The 21,559-nt window shown below is 31.9% G+C and overlaps 3 protein-coding genes across 4 annotated transcripts in view; 1 reads left to right on the top strand and 2 right to left on the bottom strand.

Moving 5' to 3' along the window:
• The window catches only part of LOC144842057 (WD repeat-containing protein 19-like), a 27,039-nt gene extending 7,470 nt beyond the window's left edge, over nucleotides 1-19,569 (top strand). For both annotated transcript variants that reach the window (XM_078698411.1, XM_078698410.1), the window contains 19 exons: nucleotides 83-232; nucleotides 10,540-10,687; nucleotides 11,291-11,457; nucleotides 11,657-11,792; nucleotides 12,036-12,097; nucleotides 12,448-12,558; nucleotides 13,052-13,161; nucleotides 13,300-13,357; nucleotides 13,790-14,019; nucleotides 14,417-14,557; nucleotides 15,046-15,135; nucleotides 15,343-15,467; nucleotides 15,779-15,960; nucleotides 16,409-16,583; nucleotides 16,919-17,043; nucleotides 17,377-17,458; nucleotides 17,774-18,048; nucleotides 18,341-18,417; nucleotides 18,766-19,569. In XM_078698411.1, the coding sequence (XP_078554537.1) occupies nucleotides 83-232; nucleotides 10,540-10,687; nucleotides 11,291-11,457; nucleotides 11,657-11,792; nucleotides 12,036-12,097; nucleotides 12,448-12,558; nucleotides 13,052-13,161; nucleotides 13,300-13,357; nucleotides 13,790-14,019; nucleotides 14,417-14,557; nucleotides 15,046-15,135; nucleotides 15,343-15,467; nucleotides 15,779-15,960; nucleotides 16,409-16,583; nucleotides 16,919-17,043; nucleotides 17,377-17,458; nucleotides 17,774-18,048; nucleotides 18,341-18,417; nucleotides 18,766-18,880 (2,559 nt within the window). In that variant the 3' untranslated portion in view covers nucleotides 18,881-19,569. The remainder of the gene's footprint in view (nucleotides 1-82; nucleotides 233-10,539; nucleotides 10,688-11,290; nucleotides 11,458-11,656; nucleotides 11,793-12,035; nucleotides 12,098-12,447; nucleotides 12,559-13,051; nucleotides 13,162-13,299; nucleotides 13,358-13,789; nucleotides 14,020-14,416; nucleotides 14,558-15,045; nucleotides 15,136-15,342; nucleotides 15,468-15,778; nucleotides 15,961-16,408; nucleotides 16,584-16,918; nucleotides 17,044-17,376; nucleotides 17,459-17,773; nucleotides 18,049-18,340; nucleotides 18,418-18,765) is intronic.
• Nucleotides 1,653-3,371, bottom strand: LOC144842072 (uncharacterized). The gene is made up of 2 exons (XM_078698432.1): nucleotides 3,068-3,371; nucleotides 1,653-2,521 (listed from the first exon to the last, which is right to left on the bottom strand). Exons 1-2 carry the CDS (start codon nucleotides 3,072-3,074, stop codon nucleotides 2,028-2,030), a joined length of 501 nt encoding a protein of 166 aa, XP_078554558.1. The 5' UTR covers nucleotides 3,075-3,371; the 3' UTR covers nucleotides 1,653-2,027.
• Nucleotides 19,563-21,559, bottom strand: LOC144842069 (uncharacterized). The gene is made up of 3 exons (XM_078698428.1): nucleotides 21,529-21,559; nucleotides 20,977-21,091; nucleotides 19,563-20,738 (listed from the first exon to the last, which is right to left on the bottom strand). Exons 2-3 carry the CDS (start codon nucleotides 21,066-21,068, stop codon nucleotides 20,222-20,224), a joined length of 609 nt encoding a protein of 202 aa, XP_078554554.1. The 5' UTR covers nucleotides 21,069-21,091; nucleotides 21,529-21,559; the 3' UTR covers nucleotides 19,563-20,221.

Below are 21,559 nucleotides of genomic sequence, written 5' to 3'. Positions count from 1 at the left end.
GCGAACATAAATTAGTGAAGCTCGGACTACATTTTAAAATCTAATGGTTGCTCTTATGATTAAAACTAAACTTGTTTTTTAGACTGGTGAGCTTTACTACTTCTTCATTGAGGACTGGCAGTATGTGAATGAGTTCCGGCATGTTGTCGGCATTCGTAGTCTTTTCCCAGATCCTAGCGGAACCAGACTTGTCTTTATTGATGACAAAAGTGATGGATTTGTTTACAATCCGGTAAGAAATTTTAGAATTCCATAGTTTTTCAAATATTTTTATTTATATGATTCTCCATACAGCATGATTGTATATACGTTGACCTGCCCATAGCTTTATGCTTATCATGATCGGTAAACCGAATGTTCATAGTACTTGGGACCCTGGAGATTTGTTACACTGCAATGTGCAATTTACACTCTGAAGTGAACAAGTAAAGCCTTGTCTACACTATCAAACTTTATGTGATAACAAAATGTAATGTGCCCAAATATGGGTATGATGATGTCATATCACCAACACATTTAGGCATATCACTAATATTTGGGCACACTACACTTTTTTTGTCAAACTAGTTTGATAGTGTAGACAGAGCTTAAGACTCTTAAGAATGCAACACAAGTCAACCATCGAACGACATGGTATTAATATATTTTGTGCTAATATTACAGCTGAGTATAATCCCATTTCCTAATTTCAGTTTGTTTGAGACAAAAAAGAGTATAACCCCACCCCTGATTTTTGCCAAATTTTATTACCAGCCCTTTGAGACTATACTCCATCATATATGATATTTTATATATAAAAAAATGTATGTAATAGGTTGTAAGTTTTAAAGCAGAGCAGTAATAGAAATAATTAGTCAACGACGCTGGTTATAACTTTAACATTTTAATGCACTGCTAAGCTGTTTTATAAGGAATACCTCAATCTTCAGGTGCTTGGTTCTAAATGTTACATGAAAACAAAGTGTATAAATATATATAAACTAACCTAATTACTCTTTCCTGTGCACACATGACTAAATACATACATTAATATATAAATAAATATTTGTTTTCCATCTTCTCTGTGACATATACTGTAATGTAATAGCCATGTACAAAATTTAAAATATATAATATTATATTTAACCACCTTTTCAATATTAGCATAGTATGTATTGTATTTTCATCGTTGGAAGCACTTTGTGAAGTGTTTGGTATTAAAGCACACAATCTCCTCATGATTTAATCTATTAAGTTTTCATGCAATAAAGGCACATGTTAACCATAGTCATTATTAAGTCACAAACAGTGCAGGGTATATGATATTAATTACAATCTTACTGTAAATAATTAGCTTTAGTTCTAATAATTGCCAACATAATTTTATTTTTTATTTGGACCGATACACTGCATATGTTTCAATGTACAAAAGTACAAATGCATAAGATAAATTGTTCAATTGCATATCAAATTATATTTGTATAAAAACACCTTTTCACAGACTTTCATTTTACTGTAGTAATCAAGTCAAGTAATTTATGCCATTTCTCCCACAATATCTTATTCATATTCATAATTATATTATTTGACATTAAATGACGTTGTCCTGAGTTGGTACAGTATCATAATTTTCTTTTTTTATTATATAAATGACTAGTAAAACTATTACGACTGAAAGTAGAGCAGTAGTAGTAAGTAGACTTATCACAGTGGCTTTGTAATCGGTGGCTGCAGTAGTTTGTTCAGGTGGATCAGGAGTAGAGATTCTCAAACTTGGAATTGCCATGGATGGAGTTGTCATGGATGGAGTTGCAGTAGTTTGTTCAGGTGGATCAGGAGTAGAGATTCTCAAACTTGGAGTTGCCATGGATGGAGTTGCAGTAGTTTGTTCAGGTGGATCAGTAGTAGAGCTTCTCAAACTTGGAGTTGCCATGGATGGAGTTGCACTAGTTTGTTGAGGTAGATCAGTAGTAGAGCTTCTCAGGCTTGTAGTGCTTAGATTTTTTTTTGAACATCTTTTGTAAACACGGTTGAACTCCACACAACATTCAACAGAAGGAACTGTTTTCGGTTGCGGCATATTCAGCCCAAATATTGCTGTCGTTCTTAAAAATGTGTTTTGCCAGTTCTTCATTAAAGGAGATATTTGGATGTGGACGTACATGTTCTGTGCTACACACTATCACCCGACTACCATCTATTTCTCTTTCTTCTATTTTTGGCCGTTTGGTTATCGGTGTAATGACTATTACCTTGTATGATACATATACTTCACCATTCACAGTGAAGCTGTATACACCACTATCATTTTGTTGGCAGTTTTCTATGTACAAGGTGGATTTACTGAAGATTTTGTTGTTAGTTATTTTTATGTTTGAGTCACTCACTTTCTTGCCATCTTTGGTCCATTGCCAATTGTCGTTGTTTGAAAAACTCCCATCTACAGTTTCTGATAATGTAATTGGTTCATTTTCTTCAGAATACAAATCTTCAGCTTGGGAACCACACAAGATTAGACCTATTATCATTACAGATTTCAGTCCTGCAAAATATAAATTTGTCAAACTACTAAATTACTAATTAAACACTGAAGATTCTGATTTTAAAATATTATAAATAAGCATTAGCAAGTCAGTAGTATAGTAGTAGGATGATGTCACATTTGGATATGAATGAATACATATTTGGGATAAGTATTATTTATTTGTAATGTAACTCATATTGGTTGTAAATCATATCCTAATGCTTTGATATTCAGACCTATACTCCTTTTCCCTACCACATACAATAAATGTTGTGTTGGTTAATTGTCCTATTTAGTAGGATGGTAGTTCTCCATAATGTAGTTTTCCAGGTTTATTGGCCAGAGAGTATTTTATCTATGCTCAATAATGTCATGTGATGTGAGGTGGTGTCACAGCCTAGATCCATGACAATGTGACGATCAAGGCTTGTATAGAATGAGACTGTATAAATTGTAAATGTTGAGCGTTGAGAAGAAAGAATCAATATTTAATCACCATTATACAATCACATTGTTTTGTATTCCATAATAATGGTTTTGTTGTATAATAATACATTTTCTTACCTGTCATATTTGTGCAGTGTTTTCACAAAAGTAATGAACAAAATTTCTCCGGTATCGTACGATTGTTATTATCCCAGTATGCATTAAGCTCTTCCGGTTCAAAGTGTTCTTTTATTCCATTGGTACATACAATAATACCAGACTCATAATAACAATGAGGTTCCACATCACCAGAAGTTGCGAGAAATAGTATAGTTGTACCAATCGTAGTAATTTTTAAAAAAATAAACAAACATTTTGCATTTTGTTCATAAAAATAGTGGAGCTTTATTGTTTGTGCAGTTATGCCTCAGAGGAATAAGCATTTAAGGTATTCTTTTCTTGAATTACCCGTATTATATTATTTTGTATTTAACACCAACAAAAGATTTTCATTTGCACACCATTTTTGAACGATTTGCCCTCCAGAACCATCCAAAAGATGGCAATGAATACAGTTTTTGGAAGTAGTTAAAATTTGTCATGCTGAATTTGTTCTTTTAAATCATTAAACAATTGTTTTTATCAGAATCTCATAGAATGACGTTTTTTGTTGGCAGAGTGCCAAGGTAGTTATGAATATTCAATAGGAATCAAGGTCAAATGGGAGTTTCCATCATACTATTTTGTATTGGAAAAAAGGAAGTAAGCATAGATTTGACAATAAAATAATACTGCCTGACTATTTTCTGCTGTAGGTTGACATGCCTATGATTTAATTTATCATCTTCCATCCATGGACACTTTGTTAGATTGATCTTTTAAATGTGAACACCTTCAGCATGAGACCATGCTAGAATTTAAAGTGTGAAAATTAATAATTACCCTGTATGTGCTGGTATACAAACCATTGGCACTGGCAGTGCATTACAGCTTGCATACTGGAACCCATTTATATCCTTGAAGTGAACAACTAAGACAAATGATAAGTGTCTTGAGCCGAAGTTTGAAATCTAAACCTTAGAGTGAAAAGACCTGAATACTATCTGCTGCGCCAGCTGACTATCACTGAATATTAAATAAAATGAATGACTTTAAATTTCAATCTGGTATTTATTAACAACTTTGTATTTTGTGCTACACATGCAATGTGAATATTATATATATATATGATGAATTAATACTATAAACTTAATAATTATATTTATAAAACACAAATTTGTTTATATTTTCATGATATAATATAAATGAAATAAATCATATAATCGATTGCAGTATTATAATTAAGTAAATATTAGTTACCCTTTTTACTTACAATAAATATAGTTACCCTTTTTACTTACAATAAATATAGTTACCCCTTTTTATAATTCTTTTACTTTAGTAGATATCTTTAGTAATAATCTCCGCAAGTTTCGTAACATTGTTAGTAGTTTAGTTTAATATTTTTTATTGTATGTGTACGTGTTTGTCTGTGTTCCCTCCTGTAAGTGGTGAACCATGAGTTCACTGTTGGTTGGGAAATGAAATAAATAAATTTACTATAGTTACCCTTTTTACTTAAAATAAATATAGTTGCCCGTTTTACTTACAATAAATATTTATTTATTTTATTTTATTTATTTTATTAATTTTAGCAACATTAAAACAATACATAAACTTTGAGTGTGCCAAGGAGTGGCAAAAGAGGTCGAAGGACCACTGTCGCCATAAGGCGTGCCACACCAGCACTCAAAGCATACATTAAAACATAAAACAATGTAAATATGTAATATTAATACCATAATTATATACATTAAAGAGGCATAGTTGCCCTTTTTACTTAAAATATGTATATATATATATATTTTTTAATAAGGCACTATTACAATCCAACTGTGATTAAATACTATTAAATTGTAGGCAGTATAAATCACATTACAATCCAACTGTGATTAAATACTATTAAATTGTAGGCAGTGTAATAAGGCACTATTACATGTTATTACAATCTAACTGTTATTAAATACTATTAAATTGTAGGCAGTGTAAATCACATTACAATCCAACTGTTATTAAATACTATTAAATTGTAGGCAGTGTAAATCACATTACAATCCAACTGTTATTAAATACTATTAAATTGTAGGCAGTGTAAATCACATTACAATCCAACTGTGATTAAATACTATTAAATTGTAGGCAGTGTAAATCACATTACAATCTAACTGTGATTAAATACTATTAAATTGTAGGCAGTGTAAATCACATTACAATCCAACTGTGATTAAATACTATTAAATTGTAGGCAGTGTAAATCACATTACAATCCAACCGTTATTAAATACTATTAAATTGTAGGCAGTGTAAATCACATTACAATCTAACTGTGATTAAATACTATTAAATTGTAGGCAGTGTAAATCACATTACAATCCAACCGTTATTAAATACTATTAAATTGTAGGCAGTGTAAATCACATTACAATCTAACTGTTATTAAATACTATTAAATTGTAGGCAGTGTAAATCACATTACAATCCAACCGTTATTATACTATTAAATTGTAGGCAGTGTAAATCACATTACAATCCAACCGTTATTAAATACTATTAAATTGTAGGCAGTGTAAATCACATTACAATCCAACCGTTATTAAATACTATTAAATTGTAGGCAGTGTAAATCACATTACAATCCAACCGTTATTAAATACTATTAAATTGTAGGCAGTGTAAATCACATTACAATCCAACCGTTATTAAATACTATTAAATTGTAGGCAGTTTAAATCACATTACAATCTAACCGTTATTAAATACTATTAAATTGTAGGCAGTGTAAATCACATTAACAATCTAACTGTGATTAAATACTATTAAATTGTAGGCAGTGTAAATCACATTACAATCTAGTACAATTCTAATTTATGTTTTTTACTACCAAATTACTTATGCATTATTTTTAAAAAGTGAATACAAAAGTAGGATACAAAAGTACAAACAAAGTATGATACAATTAACAACTTTTCTCTAAACCAATCATATTCAACCAACAATTTCAAATCTTGAGGTGCCTTCAGGGTTGTTGCATTTGGAATGTTTGATTGTTCTGAGTTGATTTGATTTGTAATTTACAAAATATATAGATTGCTACTGAAATTATTAATATAAAAAGTATTGCTACAAACACTATCAAGCTTCAAGCTTTTTGGAATTATTCGATAGGGATGTAGTTGTCATGACTGAGGAGGTTTCGAGTTGATCAGATCCTGTTACATTTATTGTTGAACATTTTTTGTATAAGCGGTCTAGCTCCACACAACATTTGACAACGTTTCCAACGGTTGTGGCATATTCATAGGCAGTGTAAATCACATTACAATCTAGTACAATTCTAATTTATGTTTTTTACTACCAAATTACTTATGCATTATTTTTAAAAAGTGAATACAAAAGTAGGATACAAAAGTACAAACAAAGTATGATACAATTAACAACTTTTCTCTAAACCAATCATATTCAACCAACAATTTCAAATCTTGAGGTGCCTTCAGGGTTGTTGCATTTGGAATGTTTGATTGTTCTGAGTTGATTTGATTTGTAATTTACAAAATATATAGATTGCTACTGAAATTATTAATATAAAAAGTATTGCTACAAACACTATCAAGAAAATTTGCCATGCTTCAAGCTTTTTGGAATTATTCGATAGGGATGTAGTTGTCATGACTGAGGAGGTTTCGAGTTGATCAGATCCTGTTACATTTATTGTTGAACATTTTTTGTATAAGCGGTCTAGCTCCACACAACATTTGACAACGTTTCCAACGGTTGTGGCATATTCAGACCAAATGTTAGTGTCATTAAAGAAAACTTCTGCCAGTTCTTCATCAAAAGATATATTTGGATGTGGGTGTACATTTTCTGTGATACACTGCAATATCACCTGTCTGCTACTAATTTCATGTATTTTTATTTCTGGATTTTCTGTTATTAGTTCAATGATGTTCACTGTGTCATTTCCATATACTATACCCTTTACAGTGAAAATATATTGGCCACTGTGGTTTCTTTGACTTTTTTCTATGTACAATTTGGATTTACTGTAACGTCTATCATCAGTGATTTCTATTTTTGGGTCACTACTTGTATTCTGTTCATTCACTTTCCATTGCCAAATAGCATCTATATTTGACGAACCACTTACAGTGTGTGTCAATGTAATTGAATCCCCTAGGATGACATCTAAAGTCTCTCCATCCACTTTGCCATTAAATACCAGCAATATGCTTATTACAGCAACAAAATCTGAGAAATATAAAAATAAAAATTTGTTTGCATTATTAAGAAAGTTTGTTTCAAGAATGGTTTTTAAAATGGACTAACATAAGTAAACATAATACATACAGTACAGTGCATGACCACAGTTTAATGCACTCGTTTATTGTATTTTACTAATTCTTTTTGCAGGAAGTAATATTACAATAGGCCTATAACATTGTATTTTTGATGTCTTTGATTTTGTTTTTATACTGATAATGACAAGTCTGATGGTTTTCCCTCCTCTCATGTAATTGTACTGAATGCTGAGCTCAGTACATTTTTTTGGGGAAAAAAACAATTAATTAAACCTCTCTAAATGTGAGTCCGAGGAAGAAGTTATTGCACTAGCCAAATTATTTTATCATAGTATGAATATTGTATTCACTGATTTCTTTTTATTACTAAACACAGAACAGCATTGGACAAAATTTAGTAGCTTAAAGACTACTTTTTAATGTCCTTACCTTTCACTTTTGTCATGTTTTTAGTTTTATTTGTTCCTGAAATTACTACTGTACCTTCCTCAATGAATACTTCCCTTACAATGGCAAATTTAAGATCACAAACTATATTTAATGTAAAAATAATACTATATGGTCCTATTGCGATAACTTTTTTCGTCTTTAAATGGTTAAAAATGTGAAAAATAAGTCGATTCTAATAATTATAGCAAAATGCATTGCGCGCGGATTGATATTTTTGTTTTTCTTCTGTAATTCACCCACAATTACCGGGTTTTCCCCAATTTGTATCAACAGAATCTGGCAAAAATAGAAAGACAATTAATGCAGCAACTATACAACGTCAGGCTAGGTATATAGCCAGCGTACGATGTTCGTACGTTACCGATGTTTACCAGCTAGGCCTACAAAACTAAGCCTATCTAGGCTAGGCCTAAAGACCGTCCACGAGAGGTCATTCACCGCGAGCTACTTAGGTAGTGCATTGTTTCTCACTTTTTATCATAATTTACCATAAAACGTACATTTAAGACAAGGAATGACCTGGTTTAATGTTTTTAAAGTAATATATATGTATTATTTTTACAAAACGTCACAAATTGTAGGGAAGGTGTTTAAGCAGCTTATTCCGCTAAAACATCCAGTATCGCATTAAATTGCAAACTTCTAATTCTAATTCTATTATAATTAGTTCTAATATTTAGGACGAGTTTTACTATTTAGGACGAGTTTTATTATTTAGGACGAGTTCAATAATTTAGGACAAGTTTTACTATTTAGGACAAGTTTTATTATTTAGGACGATTTTTACTCTTAAGGACAAGTTTTACTATTTAGGACGAGTTTTACTATTCAGGACGAGTTTTATTATTTAGGACGAGTTTTACTATTTAGGACGAGTTTTACTATTCAGGACGAGTTTTATTATTTAGGACGAGTTCTAATAGTTCTAAGGGTAGGAAGTAAAAACTCCTTCTTAGATTGCATTCTAATCTAAAACTCGGTCCTAAATGTAAAACTCGTCCTTAAATATATACAAGGCACCCCAAAAAGAAAGATGTTAGGGAATGAAAAGGTGACAGAGGGCTGGAAAACAACAACACACATGTGGGAGCACCCCACCACATTTCCGACCTAGCCTAACCTAGACCTTACAGAACAGTACCAGCTCAAAAACAGCATACTTAAATAGAACAAGCAGAATAGGCAAATTAGCTTGGTTTTTTCATGGGAAAGCAGCAAATAAGCAAAAAAACACTTATCCTACAACACTACCAAAAGCAGTCCCACTGTCCTATGCCTTTCTCGATTATCGATGTGTTTTGGCTAGAGCAGTGTGCATTACATTGAATATTGAATAAAAACTGCGTTTGGAGAAAATCATGTTTGTATATTATGATGATTAATTAGATAATACAATCTAATAACAATTCTTACCTTTACATTTTCTCATTTTGTTTTCTGATGATAACGCTTGACTTTGTGTCGTTTCTAAAATGAATTCGGTGCTTTGAATGAACGAAGTTTATTGGGTTGATACTGATTCACGAAGATTCTACTATTGGCTAGAATGTGCTAGAATCTAGTACCTCAACTGGAATAGTTCATTATTTAAAATAGTAATATGAAAAACTGTGTTTTGTACTGCATGGATTTCAATAATTGTTTATTGGGTTGTTGTATAAATACAATGAAACATTATGTACAATTGGTACAAATCTAATAGTGAATCTTGAGTGGTGATTAATTTTAATCCTTCATTCCCCTAATGCAGAATGGAAGACTCCAGTTTTGTTCAATTTTTTTTGGCAAAATGTCAAATTATAGCTTTGAAGGTTTATTTACTGTAGTTTTGTATCTTTGTTATAAGGCGTAACTGAATTTGTCTTTTATGTATTTGAATAATGTTGTGTGATAAAATAATTACAATAATAAATATTGTATATAGTTACAAACAAATGATATTGAAAATAACAGGTAAAATCAGTATTTAAAAAACAATATCTACTGTACAAAATATACTTTCTATAAACAAAATAAAATTTAAAAACATACACTTGAATTTTAAGAAATATAATTCAATATTTTTTCCAAGACAGTAGCCCAATTATTTGATTCTTATTAAAAAGGATATTGATTTTCTATTAAATTCCTAAGTTTTAATCAGAACAAGTTTCAAACCATTTTGTACATACTTATTAAATTTACATACATTACATTTAAACACATTTAGAAAATATAACCATTCAGTCAAATAATAATGTAACCATATCGTACATCTCACATCAGATAGTCAGCCTGCCTTGTATATTTTAATTTTCACCTTTGATTTGAACTCTATGATAATTAATTCACATCGCCATCCATAAAATACTGTATTGTAATTAAGACTATGTGAATGAAACTTTTTACTCTTTTTATCAATGTTTAACTTTTGTTGCATTTTATGCATTGTTATCGCATTTTAATTTCCAAAATTGTTATTGCATTTTAATTTCCAAAATTGTTATTGCATTTTAAAACTTAAATTTTGTGCACTAATGTGTATGTATTCTATATATTAATTTTTGTATATATTTTATACTTATAATATTTGCCAAAGAAGAATTTCTATTGTTATTTTGTTATGATAATGGACAAATAAATCTTTTCAGTATTTCAGTACAAAGAATACCAAATTGAATAGTAGACATTCAAACAAGAGACACACTGCATTCAATTTTGAATTACAATGAATGGTTGATTATTTTAAATTAATCTATTAATAACTGTTTATGTACTTTGTAGGTGAATGATCATACACTAGAGATTCCAGGCTTTTCAGCAACTATTGAAGGTGTAATATGGGAAAACTGGCCTTATGATAAAGGAGTGTTTATTGCATATGACGATGATAATATCTACACGTATGTCTATTCTAGAGAAACCATCAAAGGTAATAAAACTAGTTGTATTGATAATATTTAATATTGATAATACTAATTATTGGTATATAGCAAAATAATATACAAATTTACTGGGTTGAGGGGCATGGTTAAAAATATAGCCTAAGTTGATCTGAAAACTATCCTGAGATGAAGTTGAGTAATATAGTATATAGTTTATATATAATGAATATATTTGGCAAAATCCAGAGAACAACAGCGGTAATTCTATTATATTTCGACCCATATTGAAGATAAAGATAAGTAAAGATTAATGCTTTTGTGATGTCGTAAAATAATAAATAATAAGAAATTCTGTCAATGCAAATAAACAAAAAAATAACATAAGAAAGTAAAGTAAGTAATTTATATACTTGGCATTTTGCCAAATACCAAAAATAAAAAGGAAGTAATTTTATGTGTTGTAATAGTTCTTTATATATCAATAGAGGGTAATTGAGGATATACATAATTCATGTAGTATATCCTAATCACCCTAATTTAAATAGGGTGTACATGTATTTCTCCGCCTTCTGTTGAAGGCCGTAACAATATTTAGGGAATTGTATAATATGCCTATGCTAATTGTTCATAATTGTGTTTTTTAATTCCAGGGCCACAGGTGACCCTTGCTGGTACAACTAAACTGCCTTATGCCCAAAAGCCACTTCTACTTTACAATGGAGAAGTCACTTGTCAAACACCATCAGGCAAAACAACCACTTTGCAACTTGATACTCACAACTTTCATGATAAGCTGCAAGATTTATCCATGGATGAGGTAAGATTTCTGTAGTTTATTTTTTTATAAAGCGATTTTAAAAATGATTATTTAACATGTATCTACTTGCTTTCTTGTATTCTCTTATGGGATACCCCAGGATATAAATTCCTTTTGGTGATTTAGAAGGATATCCCTAGTACCATGCAAATGATTTTTTTGTCTGGTTTTTGTTGATAATTTTCCTTTTTTATACAAGTTAAAGGCATCACTCAAGAAATCACTTGCACTAAAGAAACTTCGTGAATCTTGGGTTATATGCCACTTCATCAACAAGAAGGAAAACTGGATGGAACTGGCTGATACCGCTTTAGAGCAGTTGGAACTTGAATTTGGTAAACTTTTTTTGTTTTGTGCAAGTTCAATGTCTAAAGCTCTATCTACAACATCAAACTTTATGTCACAAAAAATTGTGATATGCCCATATATACATGATGATGTCATATCACTACCATTTTGGGCACATCATACTTTTTCAAACTACTTTGATAGTGTAGACAAGGCATAACACTGCACCACACTCCCTTATGCTTAGTTTTAATAACACTCTGTGCCTCAATATTATTTTCCCCTTGCAGCAATGAGAGTGTACAGGCAGATGGGTGAAGCGGGTATGCTGTTGGCCTTACTCAACATGCTTGTAAGTTTTGCATATCTTATTTACACAAAAGAAGATTTAGCACAAGCACACTCATTTTGAAACATAATAAAGTAACCATTAACCTAGTTTTCCACTAGGTGAATTTATTTGTGCGAATCAAAAGTGTTTAATAATGTGCAGATCTTAAAATATGCATCCTTCATGTACTTGATTGTAGTAGTAGTAGTAGCAATAGTAGTATGTGGAAAATAAATTATTTACATTTACTTTTTGTGACCTGGAATTCACATGAATATATTCACTAATGGAAAAGACCAGTCTTTGGAAAATTTCTTGAAATAATATATTTATTATTCCTTCAACACCTGTTTGATCTTTGCTTCTTTTAGGGAACTGAAGATCGGAACCTTCTAGCTGGTAACTTGGCTCTAATGAAGAAAGATTTCAATCTCGCACAAGAGCTTTTCCTAGCTTCAAGTTCACCAATGATGGCACTTGAGGTCTCTATGAACATTTTCAATATCTCATTCATTTGTTCTGTGTCTGTACAATAGATGTACTAGTCAGAATTACTAATTAATTACTTGTGGCCATACTCACCAATCACACTTAAGTGTGATATTTCCCTTAAATATTAAGTGTTTCACTTAACTCAATAAATATTTAAGTATTTCCCTTAAATTGTACTCTTTTAGATTTTCTTAATTTAAAGGATAAGTGTTTCCCTTAGTTTGAAAGGTGAATACGGCCACTAATTCTAAGTGCTTTATCCCCACACAATTTTGTCCAGTGTCATAGGCAAATACCATGATACAGCATCTCATATTTATCAAATAGTGTAGCCTGTATTATGGAAACGTAGCTTAGGGATACAGGCGTCACATTTAGAACACATAAGTTGCTGTATAATGGAATTTGCCTATAATACTGGACAACTTTAAATACTGTACCAAGATTTGACTGAATTAATACCTTTCTATATTCATGTATTAGATGAGAAGAGACTTACTACACTGGGATCAAGCACTTAAACTGGCTAAAAACTTAGCACCAGATCAGATTCCATTCATATCCAAGGAATATGCTCAGCAACTGGAATTCACGTAAGTTTTTGTTAAAAAGAAAATATTTGATATAGTTATTCAGCATTACTGTATGTGGACGGCTGTTAATCATGTGATAATGTTAAGTATACATCATTTTACGTTTATCATTAACATTGATACTTTTATATATTACAGTGGTGACCATTCCAATGCTCTCATACACTTTGAAAAAGGAGTCACAAAGTTACCAGAGGTACGGTATAAACCATTATATGAATGTTTGTAAGAAAGAAATAAATTATAATATTCATTAATTTGAAATTTGTTTGGACCTCAAGAATAGTCTGGTATTTGGAGAGTTCTCAGTTTTCTGGTTGTCCTGTGAATGGTAATAACAATGCTGTTGATCCTGTCATGATCTATGTAACTCTAGTTTTTAGTGGGCCTCTCCTACAATATCACAAGCCCCTTGGGGTTTCCTGGAGGTCCCTTTTATCTTGTTTAAATTTGTTTTACTCCTTTTTTTTATGTGTATTCTTTGTTAATGAGATCAATAAAGAGAGATTGATAGATTTTTAGAAAGTCTGATATTGAGAGGGTTGAAAGTGACTGTTTATTATGTGTTGAAATTAAAATTGTTTTGAAAAAATTTACTGATAGTAACCTATGATCTATATTTACACAGCATCGTGATCATGATGAATCATGCGCCTCTGGAATTGCAAGGACATCAATTCGGTGTGGTGATATCCGGCGTGGAGTCCAGATGGCAACAAAAATGCCAAACCGCGCCCTCAAGAAAGACTGCGCTGCTATACTAGAAAGTATGAAGCAGTATTCTGACTCTGCCGCCCTCTATGAGAAAGGTGAATTTTACGACAAGGCTGCATCTGTTTATATTAAGTGCAAAAACTGGTGAGTTATCCTAAATGGTTATTTACTTGTTCAGACTTACTGCAGCTCCAAACTTGATTTCATTTCTCCAATGTATGCTTATATATACCCACACATACAGTAATGTCATTATGTACACAAGCTTAATACACCAGGAAAATTACAATTTTACTTTTCCCTGCTTATACTATATGTGTGAGTGTTGAAATTATGGAGTCTATTTAATGAGATCTCTACCTGTATAGACATCGAAAGGAAAATGTGTAACTTTTGTTCTCAAATCTACTTTTTCTATTTGGATGATAAATGTAAAATAAATTGAACTTGATTGAACGTTCAAAATAATTTGTTAAGTTTAAGTAAATACACAACAGAATTCTCAATTAATTACGGCAAATATACAATACTACTATTCCAGGAATAAAGTAGGTGAGCTACTTCCTCAAGTAACTTCTCCTAAGATTCACATGCAGTATGCGAAGGCCAAGGAAGCTGATGGTAGATATAAAGATGCAGCCAAGGCCTATGAGAATGCTAAGGACTTTGATAATGTTATCAGGTAAGGAAACTGCAGAGAGTGATAGAGATATAGATAAATGTTTGTGTGTTTCTACTCCATCTATCATATTATTTTGTTAACTTAGAAAAAAAATGTTTTTATTTGTGATTTACTTATACTGGGTAACCTCTTCAGTCATAGACTGGTCTCCCAGAGGACACAGTTATGATCAGTGGTTGTGTGTGTAAACTGGGAGAACCGGTCTCGAAGGATGCACTAGATTCTTTAAAGTGCACATGAGCTAGATGTGTACATTGGACGTATGATTTATAGTCCTTATATGAGAAGACTTGTTCCATCACCAGAACCATGGAGCAAGTGAGCCTTGAACCCTTGCCGATGTTATGACTACATAATTATGGTTTCAGTGTCTTAACCGCTCGGCCAATCACTCTCTTACAGTGAAATGTATTGTAAAGCAAAGTTGTATGGATAGTGAAAATGCTGTATTGATGCGCACAGTAAATTTTTTTGGTTTTTTTTCTCAGGATACAACTTGATCACTTACATAATCCTGAGGAAGCTGTGAGGATAGTGAGAGAAACAAAATCAACAGAGGGCGCCAAAATGGTTGCCAGGTAATATTTTAAATTATCTTAAATTAATTCAGAAAATTGTTTTGATTTGAAACTGCATTGCCAGAATTATTTAATCTGCTTGTTATCACTATCATATTTAGACATATCACCACCATATTTGGGCACATCACACTTTTTTTGTCAAACTAGTTTGATAGTGTAGACAGACCTTTATGTGACCATTAATGCATGTATACTGTTTTCCAGATTCTTCCAGAAACTGAATGATTACAGTTCTGCTATCCAGTTCCTTGTCATGTCAAAGTGCAATGATGAAGCGTTCCAGCTAGCTCAACAACATGGGCAAATGGAGGTCTATGCAGAGATCATTGGTAAGCAGTATAAACAATCCACAATGAACCTGGATTTAAACCGATTGTTTTTAAATGCCCAAATTCTTTCCTATTTGCTGTAAAATGTATTTGGGAAATCACAATTTACAAACTACTGTAGACATTTGTAAGCTTAAGTTTCTTTATTGGTTTTGGGAGATTTACTGCATTCTAACTAGTGAATGTTTGGTTTGATAGCCCAAATCTTATTACTAGTGTTTATTTTACATGGAAACCTTTCAACATATATCATATAAGACATTTACTAATGTATATAATAAATGGTTGCATAATTTTTTCATTTCTTATAGGTGATGATGCAACCCAAGAGGATTACCAGAGTATTGCTTTACACTTTGACAATGAAAAGAGTCACTTTCTTGCTGGCAAGTTCTTCCTTCTGTGTTCACAGTATAAGAAAGCATTGCAGCATTTCTTGCGCTGTCCATACACAAGTGAGGATAGCCCTGCTGTGGAAATGGCTATTGAAACGGTAAGTAAAACACTCTTTATGTTGTCCATACACAAGTGAGGATAGCCCTGCTGTGGAAATGGCTATTGAAACGGTAAGTAAATCATTACAGGTTTTTAACCTGTAAACTTACATTTGTTTACAATATTTTCTTTCATGGTTGCAGTTAATAAAATGTTATGAGATTTAGATGAATAACATCTACCAAATATGTATGAATTCATGTGTATTCATTCCCCAGAAAGACAATATATGTACAGCTCTAAACTATAAAACTTGTTTGACAAGAAAGGTGTGATGTGCCCAAATATGGTAGTGATATTCCCAAATATGGTAGTGATATGACATTGACATCATGTCCATATTGGGCACATCACATTTTTTTGTCACATAAAGGTTGATAGAGTAGACAGAGCTTATTACAGTATTAAAATAGAAATAAAAATTTATGTTTTTGATTATTACACAGGTTGGTCAAGCGAATGAAGACCCATTGACTCACCAGTTAATAGATTATTTGATGGGTGAGACAGACGGCGTGCCAAAAGATGCCAAATACTTGTTCCGATTGTACATGGCATTGAAACAACACAGAGAGGCAGCAAGAACTGCTATCATCATCGCAAGAGAAGAACAGAATGCTGGTGAGGAAAAAAAATTGAAAAAAACTATTAATTTCAATATTATAAATTCATACTTTTTCAAATAGGTTTATCTATTTGGGGGAGAAAAAAACAGAATTGTGATTATTAATGTCTCCACTTTTGGATGATAACATAGTTATTAACACAATAATGTGTACATTTACTTCATAGCTTGTAACCTTAAGTATGTTTTTCTCTTTTCTTAAGCCTGTTTTTCTTCTTTTTAAAGTGTGTTTTTCTTCTTTTTAAAGTGTGTTTTTCTTCTTTTTTATGTATGTTTTTCTAATTTTTAAGTATGTTTTTCTTCTTTCTTAAGCCTGTTTTTCTTGTTACAGGAAACTATCGTAATGCACATGATGTGCTGTACAGCATGTACACTGAACTACGCTCACAAAAGATCAAGATACCATCTGAGATGGCAACCAACCTCATGATACTGCATAGCTACATCCTTGTTAAGGTTTGTCATTTCTGAATGTGTCACTTTGGCCAAGCAAGTGTATTGTAACAGAGTGTATGGGACCCCTGAGCAGGGCCCAGAAGAGGCATTCAAATGAAAAAGCTAAGAATGCCAAACACCTTGGAGGGCCACTTAGTGTCTCTAAACCAGGGGCCCCAGGCCTCAGCGTTACGCTACTGCCCATTGGACAGTTATCAATACACTGTAGTGTAATTTTAGTGTAATTATAAAAATATTGGAAATTGTGCACAAAATATCAAACAAATTTAATAGTATATTTATATATACAATCATTAATATTATAATAATAATTAATTTTATCTGTAATTTCAGATTCATGTGAAACGAGGTGACCACATGAAGGGAGCCAGAATGCTCATTAGAGTCGCAAACAACATCAGTAAATTTCCTTCACGTACGTACAAATATATCTTATTTCAGTATTGTTCAGATTGATAAAGACCAGTGTATTATGTTTTAAAGCAAAGAATTTACCTATGTGTTCTCATGTGTGTGTATGTATAGTAAGTGACACAGTGGTCTTAATCACTACCATTGAGAACCAATTGACTGCTGCAGACTGGCATTATTATATGGCCTTATCATCTACCTTATAAATTAAGACAACACTATTTTAAATTAATTTAAACCTTAGAAAAGCACTTTTGTATTACTGAAAAGAAAATAAACACTAATAGTAATGAATATTATTATATTTTTTAAATTACAGATATTGTTCCAATTCTAACATCCACTGTGATCGAGTGTCATCGGTCTGGTTTAAAGAACTCATCATTTTCATACGCAACAATGCTAATGAGACCTGAGTATCGCAATAAGATTGATCTCAAATATAAGCGCAAGATCGAGGCAATAGTGCGACGACCCGACAAGACGGAGGAAGACGAGCCGACAAGTCCATGCCCTTACTGCAAGTTTGATTTGGAGACGTCTGAGCTTGTCTGTCCAGGTTGCAAGAACAACATTCCATACTGTGTAGTAACAGTGAGTTTACAGTGTTTTATTTATTGTTTTTATTTGATTGAATTCACAACCAACAGAGATAAAAACCTCCACTAACAGGCTAAGATAAAACAAAACAAAGAACACAATAAACATTAATGGATAAACTATTAAAAAAAATATCAATATCATAAAAATTCAAAGTATTAAAATGTTGAGCTAATCTCTAAAATAAACCTCTCTCAGTAAAATGTCTTAATTAGGAACCATTATTGCAAACACCGTTACCAGTTACAATTTACCCAATAATAATTCAAATTTATTTCTCTAACAGGGTCAACATATGGTGAAAGATGATTGGTCAGTTTGTCCACAGTGCAATTTCCCAGCACTTTATTCAGAATTTAAAAGGTAAGCTAGTTATGTCAAACATCGACTACCTAGTACATCTGTAGTCGCCTGAAGACCTATGGTGATCAAGCATTTACAGCTCCTAAACTCTGGAACAATCTTCCTAATTCCATTTAAGATGCGCATTCTATTGAAGTTTTCAAAACCCTTTTAAAAACTCTTTTTATTTGTAATTAAGCGTTTTGAGATAATCTGTTGATTGTTAAAAGTGCTATACAAGTTTATTTATATTTATTTTAGCACTCAAGTTATTGTTTGAGGTTCTTAGATACTTCTATCATCTCTTCACATTTTTTTAGCATTCTGCTTTAAGTGAATAAAAAAACAACAATTATTTTTGTTTTATAGACTTTTAGAATCTGATGACACGTGTCCAATGTGCTCCGACACCGTCAAGCCAGGGAAAGTTCACAAGATAGAGGATCCATCTATATACCTGCATGCTGACAAAGGTGAAGAGTAGGTCATAGGTTACTGAGGTCAATTGGATTCATTGGGGGTGCATACGGCCCTGACATAATCACTACTGCTGATTTCCATAGGAACCCACTAAACATAGATCCAGATAAATACCTGAGGTGTAACACGCTTTCATCCACTAAATAAATGCAATCTTATGTAGCAATTACTGACAATTATATAATTATTTATTATATTTACATTAATGTGTTTTATTTATAAATAATAAACTTGTTTAATTGAATTACTAATTATGTATCTGCTTGGTGTTTTCAAAAGAGATGAGACAGTATACTACTGTGTGTATACACACACTGGAACATGGTGTACAAACATGTTTAAAAATTAAATATTATAAAGCTCTGTCTACACTATCAAACTAGTTTCACAAAAGTGTGATGTGCCCAAATATGGTACTAGTGATATTACATCATGTCCATATATGGGCATGTCACATAAACTTATAAAGCCATGTGTATACCTTGAATTTATATAAATTTTTGCCTTGAATAGTTATTTATATTTGCATTGTTGTTTTCATGATGTTTTTTATATAAATAATTAATGTAATAATGTAATACGGTCAACTCTTCCAATACCAGACACCTTTGGGCTGGCCAAATATGTCCGGTTTTCTGGAAAATCTGGTATTCAGAATGTGTTTTTAATTTTTTTAAATAAATAAAAAGGAATTTGGGACCTTTTGAACTTCAAGAAAAGTCTATTATTAGGAGATTTTCCGGTTTTCAGAGAGTCCGGTATTGAGAGAGTTGACTGTACAATAATTTTGTGTTTTGTGATGTATACAGTCATTGACATAAGGTCACACCTTGACTTGTTAAGAAGCCTTGAGTATTAATGTGCTTATTTTTTAAGATACTACTTAACTATGTCAACTCAACAAAGGCATATAACAATAACAAACCCTTATTTAGATAGATTTATATTATAATTCATATGTAGAATTGATAATAGATACTGTACAATGTTTTGATTTTTAATTATTTCCAATAAATTGAGACACAGATGGTTAGGAGTATCTCAAGAATGTGAGATGTCCAGAATGTTACATTACATACAAATTCTTTGTATAATAATGACGTTAGTCACTGAAGTTAACAATGTGATTCAAAAAGTGAAAACATTTTAAGTAAACTTATGTAACATCAACTTAAAAGATTGAGTATAAAAGTTTATAATTTCAAAAATTTAACAACATTTTGAAAATTAGTAAATAAAACAGTTATCAGATGGTAAAAATTGTCTTAAAAATGTTTTTTTTTAATGATACTTGACTCCTATACAAAACACTAAAAAATGACCCTGCCAGTGTCAGACCTAATGCTCATTTATTTGAAATGTATAAAATAGCATCTACAACATCACCAGTTCTTCTCTGCGCCCTCACAGCCTCGTTTCTATTCACTTTCGCTTGTGCAACAATGCAGTCAATATCTGATGAATTCAGTCCGTCCTCGTCCTCATTCCTTTCACCGATTGCTTGAAAAAGAGCGTTTTCTCTTACGCATTCTAATACGTTATCTGCATTCATTATTCGACCTTTATGAATTAACTTTAATTTCTTTATTTTAATTGCAACAGAGATGTGGTTGAGTATCTCTTCACCAGTCCAGTGTTTGCTAATGTTTACTTTAATTTTCTCTTTGTTGCATTTGATAACTATTGTAAGTCTTTCTTCGCAAGTAGTGTTGATACTTTTATCTTCTTCTATTCCTTTGCATTGCACTAGTGCTGTATTGCTGGAGACTGTATCTGCATTTTGTGATTTCTCTGTTAGGTGTGGTGCTGCTGTGCAGACCCCTTTGTGAACTGGCCACTCTTTAACTTGACATGCTCGTGAACTATAAACAAAATTAAAACTAGTAAGGTTAATATATTTTGCATTTACGCTTAAGTAAAAACAGGTAAGTATTTGAACTTAAAACTTTCTATTTCTTTTAACCAGTGATTTTCTCATTTCCTTCATCTACAGCATCAACAAAATTTACAGACAAGAAGGAGAAAATATTAGAAAATGCATTAATAAACCATAGAGATATTATATCCCTATGATTAAACAATAAAAATGTGTGGTGTTACCAATAATATGCACAACGACAACGAGTACACCTCATCATTGTAGGCTTGGTGATCTTGCAAATTCTGCATTGTTGGCTAGTTTCTGCAGACATACTTTCCCATCCCAGAATCTAATCTGTTGATTATTTATATAAACATCAGTTCAATAATTTAACCATAGAGAATATCTCTATGCATCAACTTATTCAGTATATTATAGTAATCATGATCTCTCCACATCATGTCAGAGGGTATCAGAGGCCAAGGGTGGATCCTGGGGATGTTTAGGATTGAGAGGAGGGGAGAACAGGTCTGACCCTACTACTACTCTATCTAGGTAGCAAAACATGGTTGATGAGAGGCAGTAGGGTAGGGGTAGGGGAAGGTAGGGGTAGGGGAAGCTGGGTGGAACGCCTCGCAAAATGTGTGTAGGGCCCTTACTTCAAAAGTAATTCACAGATTTATATGTATATGAAACTATAAACATAAGATAGTAACTCATGACCTAAGTCAATATTAATTACCTAATATTAATTGTTATTTATTTAGACTACAACTCGCATACTTACTCACCACACATACTTGTTGTACATATCTGTTGCAG

The sequence above is a fragment of the Antedon bifida genome, chromosome 5 (genome assembly GCF_963402885.1).
Source record: "Antedon bifida chromosome 5, ecAntBifi1.1, whole genome shotgun sequence".
NCBI lineage: Eukaryota > Metazoa > Echinodermata > Crinoidea > Comatulida > Antedonidae > Antedon > Antedon bifida.
Note: the sequence above shows the minus strand (reverse complement) of the source record. Positions and strands in the feature narration are given on the sequence as shown.